General features: G+C 37.4%; 1 protein-coding gene across 1 annotated transcript in view; it reads right to left on the reverse strand.

The window, feature by feature from the left end:
• Positions 1-13,338, reverse strand: part of LOC148071292 (plexin-A2-like) — a 134,034-nt gene that overhangs the window by 11,771 nt on the left and 108,925 nt on the right. The window contains exons 22-25 of the mRNA XM_087800334.1: positions 9,225-9,493; positions 4,614-4,680; positions 2,887-3,033; positions 1,071-1,230 (exon numbers count right to left, since the gene is read on the reverse strand). Of these exons, the coding sequence (XP_087656460.1) occupies positions 1,071-1,230; positions 2,887-3,033; positions 4,614-4,680; positions 9,225-9,493 (643 nt within the window). The remainder of the gene's footprint in view (positions 1-1,070; positions 1,231-2,886; positions 3,034-4,613; positions 4,681-9,224; positions 9,494-13,338) is intronic.

A 13,338-nucleotide genomic window follows, 5' to 3' on the forward strand; every position in this document is an offset into this window, starting at 1 on the left:
GTCTGTTCTGTTATCAACCAGTCAAAACTGTCTTTGCTTTGTGTGTTTGACTTTCTCTGGAGAAAGAGAATGTGCTTGGTTTTGTTCAAATCCTCATCATGTCAAGGTTTTTCTTCTCAAAATTGTGACTTTGGATTTTTTCTTGTGGAGCTTCGAACATGATTTTGCAAACTTACAGTAATTAACACTTTGTCCATTTAAACAGTTTTAGCATCATTCTTCCATGATGTAGAAACAAAATGCAAGTTTTAATTGTGATAATTACTTTATGTCATCAGTGCTAGTGGTTGTAGCCCAGCTAATGAAGTCAAACCTGGTCAAAAGTGACTCATGTCAAATATTAAAAATAAATAAATCCCCCCCAAAGTTTGTGCTGGTTGAGAAATGTATGTTTAAGACCAAAGCCAGGCGTCGTGGCTCAGACGGTAGAGTGGTGGACTCGTGGTCTGAGAAGTTGCGGGTTCAATCCCAGTTCCGGACAAGATTGTGGCGTTGTGTCCCTGAGCAAGACTACACTGATCGCTCCTGATGGTTCAGCTGGCGCGCTGCATCGCGGCCTACTGCCATCAGTGTTTGACTGTATGAATGGGTGAATGGGTAACTTAGTGTAAAGCGTAAGTAAGAACCATATAAATGGGTTTTTTAAGTATAAAGTACATTTTTTTGGACACTTGATGAAATTGTACTTCCGCGTTGGCTGCACTAAAAACCGGTTGTTCATAATCAATCAATTATTTCAAAATTATTTTTATGTTGACACAAACATGATGAATTTACAGGCTAGCAAAGTAGCAAATACCAAAGTCGACTCTCGTATGGTAGAGCAGCCCTAGATACTGCGCCTATATAGTCAACTGAATTTCATTGAATTACATCATGTTTAAGATGATACTTAAATAAAATAAAAAATAAAAACTAAATAAAACTAAAAATAAACCAAACTTTTTGAAAGTTTGGTTTCTTCTGCCTGAACAATCCCCAATTACCCACTCTGTAACTTGTGTGGGAAAATAAATCTAACAAAACCGAAAAAAATCTCTGTAAGGCTCAACAACATTCCAAGTGCTCACCCAGGTCCATGTCTGCAGCTCGTGGTCTCTGAGAGTACGGCATATTCTTGTACACGGCATCCAGGATCTTCTCTTTCACCTGGGTAATTGTGTCACAGTTGAGCACCTTGACGGGGATTTCGGGGCTGTTCTCATTGTCCGGGTTCACACAGCTCAGCGTCTGGGGAGATGGAGGGAGAGAAGCTGAGATACTAAGAGGAAGAAGGTGTTGCTGGCGTTCAAAGCCCCTTTCATTAGCTGAGCCTCGGCGAAAGTCCCCAGGTGGCGAGGATCGTGGCCAGAAATGTAATTTCACACCTCCAGGATGTGACGCTGCAGTTCCAGCAGGAGCATTAAAAGAGGTAATGAAACGGAGCCACCGCAGAGACGCTCTGACACCGCCGTCAGACAGGTGTCGTCCTGTCGCTGGCTGGCTCTGCTTCAGAACTTGAAGCCTTTTGGGGGGGAAGCTATTCTGACAGGCTGGTGCAGGAAGACAGCCAGATTTATTTAAAAGCAGGAAGAAGCAGGTTTGGTTTTTTGCCGATAGAAGTTTTCAACTAGAGCTCTTTGAATTAAAGCAAATATTGAATTGTCATTTGTTCGTTTTCCTTTTAAGATTTATATTCACTCAGTTTCAAATAAGGCTGTGTATTGGTGATACGATACATATCACAATATGGGTACAGAGGTACTATATTGTGTACTTGACTCTGGTGTTGCAGAATTTACAGACCACATGACTCTTGACCAAGTCGTACCTGCTTTCATTCGTTTTTAAATCAAAATATGTCCAAACACAAGCTTTAAAAGATGCTGGAGTCGACTGTATCCTCTCGTCCTCAGTCACTGCAACGATCTCGCGAAATTGGACTTTTCCTTTAGTTGCGATCCAGCCATCTAGTGGCCAGAAGTTTTATTGCTGCACAAAAATGAACAAACTGTGGTTCATTTTTTTTCTATTGTTCATTTATCTTATTTCATTATTTTATTATGTACTGCAAACTATAACTTTTAATTCAGAATAATTACATGTCAATTGTAAATAAAATAAAAATATTTTCCTTTTTTTAAGTTAAATGTTTTTAAAACACGATATTGAACTATGAACCATTAAAGATGTTGCTTGTTTGAACCGGAAGACCATTTTTCCCCAAAATGACAGAGATTACTCTGAAAACTTTTGAGTGAACTATCCCTTTAAGTCAAGTTTATAATTGTGCCGAACTTTATTAAAGGTCACAGCCCTTTAACTGTGCCACACCAATACTAAATCGGATTCAGGAGAAATAAAATGGATTGTCACTTTTAGTGATTTTAAGACATCATAAATTAAGAAATAAATATATATATTTTAAATATGTATTTATTTAATTGTGGTGCTTTCGTTGACTCTCTCCTTCTTTTTATTTTACGACTTAATCTTCACTTGGAATTCATTTTTTTTAGTAGGCTTACGTTTAAATTAACGCCCGAATGAAGCATTAAAAAAAAAGTCACAAAAGAAATGATAATTTATGTGCCTGTGCGCTCTAAAATTAATGCCACAATGCATTTGACAACACGCTTTTAAGTACTATTAGTGTAACATGCTGCAGCTTATGTTCACTTCACTGCATCCTGCTGACTTTTGTAATTAATTTGAAGAACTTTAAGAGTCAAGTACTGAACGTCTCATGCATCCCTACACACAGCACAGTCTCCATGTGAGAGGTTAAAATAAAAACAAGCTTCCACATATTGAATAATGCAAAAGAAAATAAGCTTTAACAAACACTGGTCTGTGTAGACTTTAGTATTTAACAAGGACATTATTTTTCAACTTTCGGTGACTCACCAGTGTCTTGTATTCAATTTGCTGGCGGATGAGTTTGTCCTCGCTGAGGGAGTAGCGGGCTTCTCCGGTGATTGAGTCGATCGGCCCCTTCTCCATTTGCTGTTTAATGGCACAGAACAGCATGAAGAGCGGCTCACCAGCAGACTCCTATTGTTTGGAAGAGAACCAAGGGATTAGAGGGGAAGGTGGTGGAAGGGGAATAGAAAAACAAAATCCTGGGAATTAGAGCGTGACGCATCAGAAGTCATGAGATTCAAGTTTCTGCTCTTCTTTAGGTTTTATTTGTAGTGCCACAGCTTGATTTGATGTGTATACGGTGGTCCATCGCTATATCACGCTTCACCTATAGCTGATTTTTTTGGGTGTAATTTAACATCCTTTTTTACAGTGTACAGTATGAACGTGCATTGTGTTCTGCGTCCTGATTGGCTAAGTGTTACCAGCCAGTGTTCCCCCTTAATAAGGTGGTATTGTGAGTTGTGGATGTGGTGTAGTCAGGGGCATGTGTGCGTGCATTTTGTTGTGATTGTGAGAAGGCGAGCGAAGCAGCTGCATGTGTTCGTGTGTCTTTCGAGAAGTTCGGTGGTTCCAAAAATAAACCAGTCAAGCTGAACAAAAGAAGTTGTTGTTCAACAGAAGACTCCTGTGACAAGTTTGAAATGGACGGTGAGTTACTGAACGAACCAGCTAAGCTTGGGAACTTAGTTTTTAAAAACCGGCAGGTCTAACTAAAGTCAAGACGCCAGAAAGGCTGAAAACAGGTTTTGATCTTTGATCTATTTACTTTTACTGTCCTTTTTTTTCCTAATCTCCGAAAGTTTGAACTTTGCTATTGTTAAATAAGAGAGAACTGTGAGAAAATGTTAATGCCTGTCTGAGAAATGTGTAAAAAAGGTTATGGTTTGAGGTTTTACCGCCTTAAAACGTGTATAATACCGCCTTAAAATGTATAATAATTGTAAAAAATGAAGTTGATTACTTCTTGAATTTTGTCTATGCCGGTTATTTTTAGAAGGTATAAACGAGGGACCACTGTACTTCAGAAAACCCTACAGCAAACTATTGAGTATGGGGGGGAAATAGGTTTTAATACTTCTTGAAAGCTAGTATTACATATCAGTAGTTAAGCGACTGTGGAGGGACCTGTTCTAGCTAACAGCTAATGTCTATAGTTCACTTTATCATTTATAGTTTTCTTATTTCAAAGTTTGCGCTAGTGCATGCAGCGCTTCTGCATTGGCTGCACTGTTAAAAACTGGATGTTCAGAATCAGAATTATTTTTATGTTGACACAAACATGATGAATGAAAGTAGCGAAACCATAGCTGCTAGCACAATAAACATTGCATTATTTCACAGTCTCTGTTATCGCTCCTCTTAAAATACATTTCTTATCAGTTATTATTCTATACTTAGAAGTTGTGAGACTATAAGTTTGCTTCTGCAGGAAAATATGAATATTATGGATAAATAAAAAGTTTTAAGAAAAGATAAGGAACACAGGTCATGAATATCGACAAGTGTACAGAGAATAACAATAGGAGAACAACTGGTGTTGTAATGAAAGGAATACAATGTGTTTGATAAAAACAAAGAAATTAAAAATGTAGTTGAGCCTTAAAAAATAAAAAGACAGTTAAGCAATACTCATGTTTGGCCCAGTTCATAGTTTGCTAAAATATTGTGGCCCCTTGTGTGATTAAGTTTGACACCTGTAGCATGTTTACCTTGAGGAATTTGTGGAGCAAGAAGGCGAACCAATTTGTCAACATCTTTTCAGCCACCGATTCAGTTCTGTAGGGCAAGATAAAGACAGTCATTTGTTAGCGAAATATATCCTCCAGGGCACTTGAGTGCTTCTGGTACAATTTAAGGAAAGTACCCCATTGCTGGGTACAAGGAAAAAAACTTGACACTTGGAAATTACTGGAAGAAATGTCCTTCTTATGCACTCTTTAGAGACGTTTCTCCCAGTTAAGTGCTTCTGGTGCCGGAGCGTATTTGGGTCACAATGTAACGTAAACCTATACGTCTGTGAAAAGTTGATTTTTTTTTTCCTGCTCCTAGGATCTGCAGTTAATGCATTTTCTATACGGACCTGTTGTATCGTCTCAATCATGTGCGGTTATCTTAAAAGGGTTGAGCTATTATAGTGATGCGCCTTTAAATCCACTCATGTTGTCCCTGCAAAGAGGCTTCCCAGTTCTCCTGGGAAACCCGCCAAGGTGTTTCAGGAGATATATAGAGATCCATGTCTTGGGTTTCACTTGTGGCTCTCCAGATATACATAAATCCCCAAACAAAATGCATCTAGGTGAAAACGGACATGTTAAAATGTTTGTTGCAGAACGTTTAAGCTAATCCCAGCTACTTAGGGTAAGACTTGAGGGACACCTGGGACAGGGTTCCATAGCATGGCACATTGAGAGTCTTTCTGGCAGTTAAGGGTATTTTTTTTGCCCCAAAGTAAGATGAGAAAGTTCCTGGATTAAACAAGTAAATATCACGCCAATTCCCAGTGTAGACGGTTGACACTAGTCTGTGTAGCATGTTAGCTTTTAGCTCCTGCTACAAACAATCTTAAAAAATTGACTTTTTTTTGTTTGTTTATCCGGACAATTTCTTATGTCTGGGCTTCAGTACAAGTGGAACGTTACAGACGAGCGGTATGGAGGTACTTGGATGTTTTTAAGTGTCTCTTTTTAGACAAAGAAAAGTAAGCCTTTGTTTGCGAGCATCAAATAAACGTACATTTCTACCTGTAACTCTAAAAAGAAACAGAAACTCTTAAAATAAACCCCAGAAGGTGAGTAGAAAATGGGGCTGTGTTTTGACAAGAATCTGGCGACATCATACGTATCACGATACATGTGTGAGGATACCATATATTGAGAGATATTATGATGCTGTAGGAACAACAATATTTTTCTGGATCTTAAAACAAACACATTATTTTATCTAATCAAATGTTCAAGTGCTTGTAGGAAAGTTTTTTTTTATAAATATTAACAAAAATGTTAACTTAAATTAAGAATACAAGAAGTTATAACAGTCTCGACCTGGTCCAGTATCTGTCAGTGTTTAATTTTTTTTAAATTTAAACTCTGTTTTAAAGTCAAAGTAAGTCCAAAAATCAGCTTTAAAAAGCTAATGGGGCCTGATATATCCTTTCTTTTTCACTCATTGCTGCCATTTCGCTGGTTTTGTTGTAACTTTGGCAAGGTGGAAATGACAAATTTTGCCAACTAGTTTTTGGAGGTTTAATTGCAGCACACAAATGAATAAACACTGTGAAAACTTGAGTGTAAATTGTAAAATAAAACATCAGATTATTGTCTTTTATACACACGCTATTGAAATATAAACCATATAATAACTTTGAAATAAAATAAAAAGTTTTTTTTTTTAAATATCGATACAATGCTATTCAATATTGATCCAATATCGGAAATAGAAATACTGTGATACATCGTTATATCGATATTTTCTTACTCCCCTAGTAGAAAGCGATTTACATGTGAATTTTGGGTGAACTACCTCTTTAACAGCTGTTCTGCAGGTGCCACCCCATTAAGTTCACCATTCTTTTTTGCAAGACCTGCACAAGTTATTGTTGTTCGAGTGAAGTCGTCCCTACATTTAATGAGCATTGCCTCTTTCTCTAAAAACGTGGTAAAAAAAAAAACCTCATGAAAGATTCAGTAGGCCAGTCTCGGCGCTGAGGAAACAATAGTGGGATAACTGAAGGTGGAGAAAGAGCGAGCGAGGTGAGAGGAAGGAGGAGAGAAGAGGTGACGGGGGAGAAACGACTGAATGTTTCATGAGTGGCACGCAGAAGATAAGTCAGTCTGACAAGGACTCTGCCGCCGCCGCACTCACTATTCCCCCATTAGGTTGTCTTCCTCTGCCAGTCACTCCTCGTCTCTATCACTCCTGTCTTCCACCTGCCTTCCGCCGCCGCCGCTCACAACTACACTTTCTCGCTGCGGCACAAAACGCCGGCGAGCAGAGGCGGCGGCGCTCCGCTGGCCTAGTTACTCATCCGTCAGGAGAGCAGCAACTGGGCTGGAAAGAACAAAGCACGCAGGAATTATCTCCGCTCCGAGATAAGCAACGCTGATTACGCGTGGACGTGTCGGGAAAAAAGGTGTCTTTTCTATATAACGTCGAGTACCGACCTGGAGCTTTGTGCCTCCTTTTCAAGTGGAATTGATTGCGTCTCGCTTTTTTCTTTTATTCAATGAATGTGCTTTTAAATATGAAGGTGCACTAATCATCTGCTATTTTCCTGACATTTCACTCTAATTTGAGGCATTTATATATTCCCAGGCATCAATATCTGAGGAGAATAATTTGTGCCCCAGGCTGCTGTTTCATTTCTTTCACCAGTGAAGGTGCTCAATAAGCAGGCGGAAAACAAAATTGTAAGATTAATGTAGTTGTCTAGGATTGTTGTGTTGTCCAAAAGACGCTTTGATATAAACTAATAAATATTGTCGGATTAAAAGTGCGCCATCCTACACTGAATTCCTACAGAATTAAAATCAGACTTTGAATTTGAAAAAAACAATCACATTTCTTGCACTTGTTTGACCTTTATTTTCCTCAATGCATAAATGAATTCAATCCAATGTTTAAGAAAATGCATAGTGAAAAATATTCCATGCGAACAATTTATTTTAAAAAAAAAGTTAACGTAAAAAAAAGAATCTGTGTTAAAGTGATAGTTCGCAAAGGTTTGGGATTATTTTCAGAGTGAAATCAATTGAACCTTAACATGAGCGATTGTTCTCAAAGAATTAGACGTCTATATTTTGAGCATGTTTTTCATCTAGGTAGGTTGTAAGATACAAGGCTATCGGTGTTAATCACTTGTGTGTGTTTCAGTGATGAAAGACTTCAAGCAGGAGGTGAGAGACATTAAATATACAAGTTAAATATAAGTATATATATGAGTGTAAACACTTACTGACAGTTAGTAAACTGCCACAAATAAAACCTAAGAAAGTGCTTAGGTTTTGTTTCAATTAAAAACTGTGTAATTAGATTTATTATGACTAAGAATGGTGCTTGGTTACGGAGCCCCCGACATGACATGGTTAAAAAAAACCAAAACTATTATCCTTGCATTGAGACTGCTAAAATATTTTAATTCATCAAAGGAAGTTTACCCTGTTTACGTCATCAGCCAATATAGGTCATGCCTACAGCATAAGGCTCCCCATCCCGAAGATTCTCTATTCGAGCCTAGTCTAGTTTTTGTCATTTTTAGATGATTGTTTTTTAAAATCTTGTCTTGATGTAGTGATTTATATATTTCAGCATGGCCACCATAAGAGACATTCTAGCTTCTAGTTTAACAGATGTTTGAAATACTAAGGTAGTACAATATTTAGAATAAACTCTCAGGTGTCAACAATGTGAGAATATAAATAATGTCTGAACATGTCTCAAGGATTAGTTATTCCTCAAAACAATAACCAAATATATAAATCACGACATCACAATAAGATTTTAATAACAATCACGTGAAATGACAATACCTAGACCTGGATTTTCAGGTGAGGAATCGTATGATGAAGCCATGATGACGTAAACGGACGTTAAAAGATTTTAATTGTCTTGTCAAAATAATTATTTCTTGTTTCAATCTTTTATTCTGTACTGACACCACAGAAAATGCAATTTTGTGTTTACCACACTGGCAATAAATGTTTTTGATTCAGATAGTTACATAGAAATTCAGTTTAGTTCATTAAAAAAAGACTTAATTGTAGTTTTTAGAGCCTAAACCAGAAAGTGTTTTTTTCACAACATGGGCAGGTTTAGTAAAACATTTTTGGCTTGATATATCAAAATAAGACAGTTCTCTGGTGAATGTAGCACATCATTAAGTCTAAAACACATTTTATATTTAAAATAAGACATACATTTCAGAACTCAGTTTAAGGTTGTCAAAGTAAAGACTCTCGCGTATACATCCCACTGTTAAACCTCTTTGTGACAGATGTTGGGGTTCCTTCTCAACAAGTTCTGGACTTCACGTTTCTTCTGTTTAAGTCAAGGAACGCTTGACGTCCAGCTTTAACTTGGTCTTCATGGATAATTATTTATATATATTTTCTTTTATTTTCACAATGGTATCTTCAAAGATCTGATCATCACTTTCCTGGTTGACAAGGGTCCGGCACGTTATTCTTTTCATCTTGTATTTATTCATTTGTTTAGTATTATTATATTTTGTTGTTGCTTTATTTATTTATATTTCATCAATTTTGATGATAATTGTCATACTGGGATGTAAATCTTGAAACGAGGAAGAAAACTCTGTTCTCTACCTGCGCAGCAGTAGTTTGGGATGGTTCTTGCTCTCCAGGTTGCGTTCTATCAGGTCGGACAGCAGGTGTTTGAGGATGTCGGTGGCGTACTCCAGCCGTCCCTGCAGGGCCGTCATGATGAGCGAGGCCACGTAGCCGCGGTCGCGCATGGAGAAGGAGCGCTGCAGCTCCAGCGTCCGGATGAACGTGAGCAGAAAGACCTTGTTGTTCACCAGCTGTGCAAACTGCTTCAAGGCTTTCTCCACACCGGCCTGCCCGCTCCCCGGAACCTGCACACATCAGACACACTTGTGAGTGACGCACTTCGGCAGCGACTGATGGCGAGGAAAGTTAATAACCACCAAGTCCTCACAGGCAATAAGCTCTCAGACGCTTCTGTTATTGACTCGTCTTCTGCCGTGACTCTCTTTCAGCCGGAGTCACCGTAAACATTTAAGAAACCTCAGACTGCCTTCATTCCATTTGTGCTGGGACTTTGATGAATGAACATGTTCAAGTATTTATCTTTAAATCTTTAACACTTCATACATCCTGTGAAAACTGACTGGTGTCTGTTTGGTAGGCACTTAGATGGAGCAGACCTCTGTCAAGCAGCTTAACTGCTCCCATGTTTTTTAGGAATGTTGACATCAATCTTATCATTTAATAAAAAACTAATTTTCTAAGGAAATTGTAACCCCCTGTGTTTACCCCAAAAAAATGTGTTTATGATATCCCTTGTGTCATCTCTGGATCAAGGTGAACGACCTCCGCCACTGCATATGTATTTCTGAAAGAGCCAGGGAGGTTGTCACCTTGTGCACTGTCAGATGGCGAGGGGAAAATACCATCACATCAAATGTGATCATTTATATAGATTTGATTAAAATGAAAACGTTTAAAAAATGATGGTTATAACGTATCATTTTAGACAAAAAATATGCATATACCTATTGAAACTGCACAGAAATCCCCCCTGAGTGAGAGACTAGAGAGTCTCGTTTTCAAATTTAGAATTTTGTTTTTTTACTAGTTACTTAATTGGACCAACCTATCAATCAAAGTTTATTTTTGCTCTTCAAGGGTCCTCAGGTTGCTGCCTTTTTAAATGTATTTATTTCTGAACTTTTCTTCTTCAAAGACAGTCGTGTCGTCTTTTTATTTTAATTTGTTCAATTATTTTAGATTTTTAATAAAGTTAATGTTAAAAGAATCATTCTCCATTTGAATCTTTGTTATTTCACCAGTTGTCCTTAAGAATGAATCTAATTTTACCATCTTTTTATCGTATTTTTGATTCATCCCTTTTCGTTTTATGTCATTTCTTGAGTCTTGGTTTCATTTGCATATTTGTATATTGGTTGATTTATTCACAATAATTGGGTGCCGAGCTGTCTTGTGTTTGTTTTCCCCGATGTGGATGCTCGTTCTGATAAAATAAAAAGCAAAGATGCAAATGGTAGAAAAGGATACAAAGTAACGTGATCATTCTGAATATTATCATTATAAGGAAACAAATGAAAGTTTCATCTTTTTAAAATATTTTAAGCAAATTCTCGTTATATTTTCAAGGTTCATTGAATTCATCAAACCACTCGACAAGAATGACAAGAACAATCACACTTTAACATGAAGAAAAGATGAATATTATCTCTTTTCTTTCCTCTAGAAAATCATCTGATTGAAAATACCGATGACAACAGGTATCAAGTGTTTCCGTACTGAGATTATAAATCTCTGATCCTTAAATGAGACAGCTCCTGTCTGTTTTAGGGACCCCCCCCTTCCCCAGAAATCCCTCCCTGCAGAGCCGCATCATGCTGGGGCGGAGGATCAGAACTGCATGGGGGCTGACGTTCACCCTCAAATGGTTGGTGTGCCTCCATTCTGTTGACGAACGGGATGAGGATCTGTTTCAGATGTCAGACGTGGCTCCGAACAGCCCAATTATTTCAGAGTACAGACGGCTCCTCGAGACAGCAGCTATTATCTCTATTGTTAGGTCATTTTAAACTGGAGATGAGATGCTGAATACAAAGAAGAATGTGGTACATGTGCTGCTCTTGGCTTGTGTTGAAACTGCAGTCATGTGGTGGACCTCCAACTGAGGTCACAAACCTGCCTTTGTTTGTCACTTGATGACATGTCTTTTTAAGGAAATATCATCACAGTATTTGGTAAAATATCTCTTGGATTAAAAATGTGTTTCCCCAGCTCTCGCAGCAGGGGATAAAATGTATTTATTTTCATATAATTTCGGTAACACGCCACATATTAGACAGTTATTAACCGCGTGAAGTATGTGTATGATACCCCAGGATGGGGTAATAAACGGATAACCTGATTATTAGCAGCAACAAGAGAAGAAATTAGCTTAAGAATGTTTAGTATGTGTACCTTGAACTCAAAGTGTTTTAGGGGACACTAATAGGGGACACATAAATTTATAAGGATTTTTCGACTGTCTTTTTGTTGAACTAACATGTAAATTTAGTCACCAGGTTTTTTTTTTATTTTTGTGTTTAAAAATATGTCCAAACATCATTATCAGGTCAAAAGATGTCCGTAATTCATATTAAAAACAGCTGGAGCCAGCTGTATCCTCTCGACCTCAGTCATTTTGTGTGAATTCCTTGTTTCTTTAGCTGCGGAGGATGTAATGCCAACTAGTGGCCGGAGTTTGATTGAGGGGAAAAACAAATACGAGGTGACTTTTTACATGTTAATTGTAAATTAAATAATTTACTTATTTCACATTTCACTTTATGTATTGAAATTTAAACCATGAAATAACTTTGATTTAAAAAAATATATATATTACGATTTGACAGCAAAAATATATATTGATATATATCGGTGGATCTTTGTTTTCCTCACACCCGTGTATCATGATACCTCATCTGCTGTTTCATGAGGCCACATCAACCATCACTATCAACTACAGCTCAACTTGACAATATCGGACCAAACTTTCTACCTCATTTTCAATGTACTGTATAGTTACCATGATTGTTGTTGGGTACTTCAATTACTCGGTCACTGATTCTTTTCTTAGCGTGTATTTGTTGACCTTAGACGGAGGCAACTTGACTCGCTTTTCAATTTCTTCTTGCTCTGCATTTGAGTATCGTTTTCTTTTCCATTTACGAGAAGAAAACAGCAGCCAGAGCTCGATAACCTTCTCGGAGGCAGCCCAAAAATTCAATGCTCTAAATTATTCAGGGCTCCATAAGTCAGTTGGAAAATCTCCTCTTGGGTCTTTTGGGGATTTATTTCAGGATTTCTGTCTGCACGGATGTGCCATAATGCCATGTGTAAAACATGAGGACTTACTGGTGTAATATTATTAAGAAAGCAAATGTATAAATCAGCTCACTTTTCATAATTAAGACGGTAGCTTGGAGGCAGATAAAAAGTTATATTTGATCGTGAGAAAAATGCTCAAGACGTTGCTAAAAGCCCATTTATCTCTGTTAAAGAGCAGTCTCATTAGCGAGCGTGGTGCCGATTAAAGTTAAAGGTAACTATGGCGATGGAGCATTTTTGTCGGTTCTGGGTCAGGCATTTTCTCCGAATTGACTAAAAAAAACCTCCCACAGTCCAATTATGAGATAAATATAAAAACACATTAAAACTTCCTGGTTGAAAGTGTTCCTGTTATCTTTTATGTGAAAATGATTATGTGTTTTCTTTTTAAATCATGCTAATGCTGTGAATCAAAAATAGAATGTGTGAATGTTGTAGGATATCTGGGTGTTAATGCAGGCACGTATCAAGAACCTTTTTTTTGGATTACAGAATTTAACATTCATTTAGAAAAAAAAATGTTGCACAAGCTTGTCATGAATTTTACTACTTGAATAAAAACAACACAAAGAGAAGCTGCTAATGGTCAATGCTAAATGCTAACAACTTTTTCCATCAGTGTTTGTGTATATATATATATATATATATATATTTTACATTTTCAACTCTTTCTTTAATTCATTGTTCCAGTGAGGAATTTTGAGGGACCCACAGTTAATTTTGGTTCTTCTTGTCCAGGTATCCTTAATTATTGCCTGTCTTGAGAAGATCATTTTGATTTGCTAGTGAGTTTGCTAGTGAGTTAGTTTGCATGAAGATCAGGATGAAA

The sequence above is a fragment of the Callionymus lyra genome, chromosome 10 (assembly GCF_982586985.1).
Source record: "Callionymus lyra chromosome 10, fCalLyr1.hap1.1, whole genome shotgun sequence".
NCBI lineage: Eukaryota > Metazoa > Chordata > Actinopteri > Syngnathiformes > Callionymidae > Callionymus > Callionymus lyra.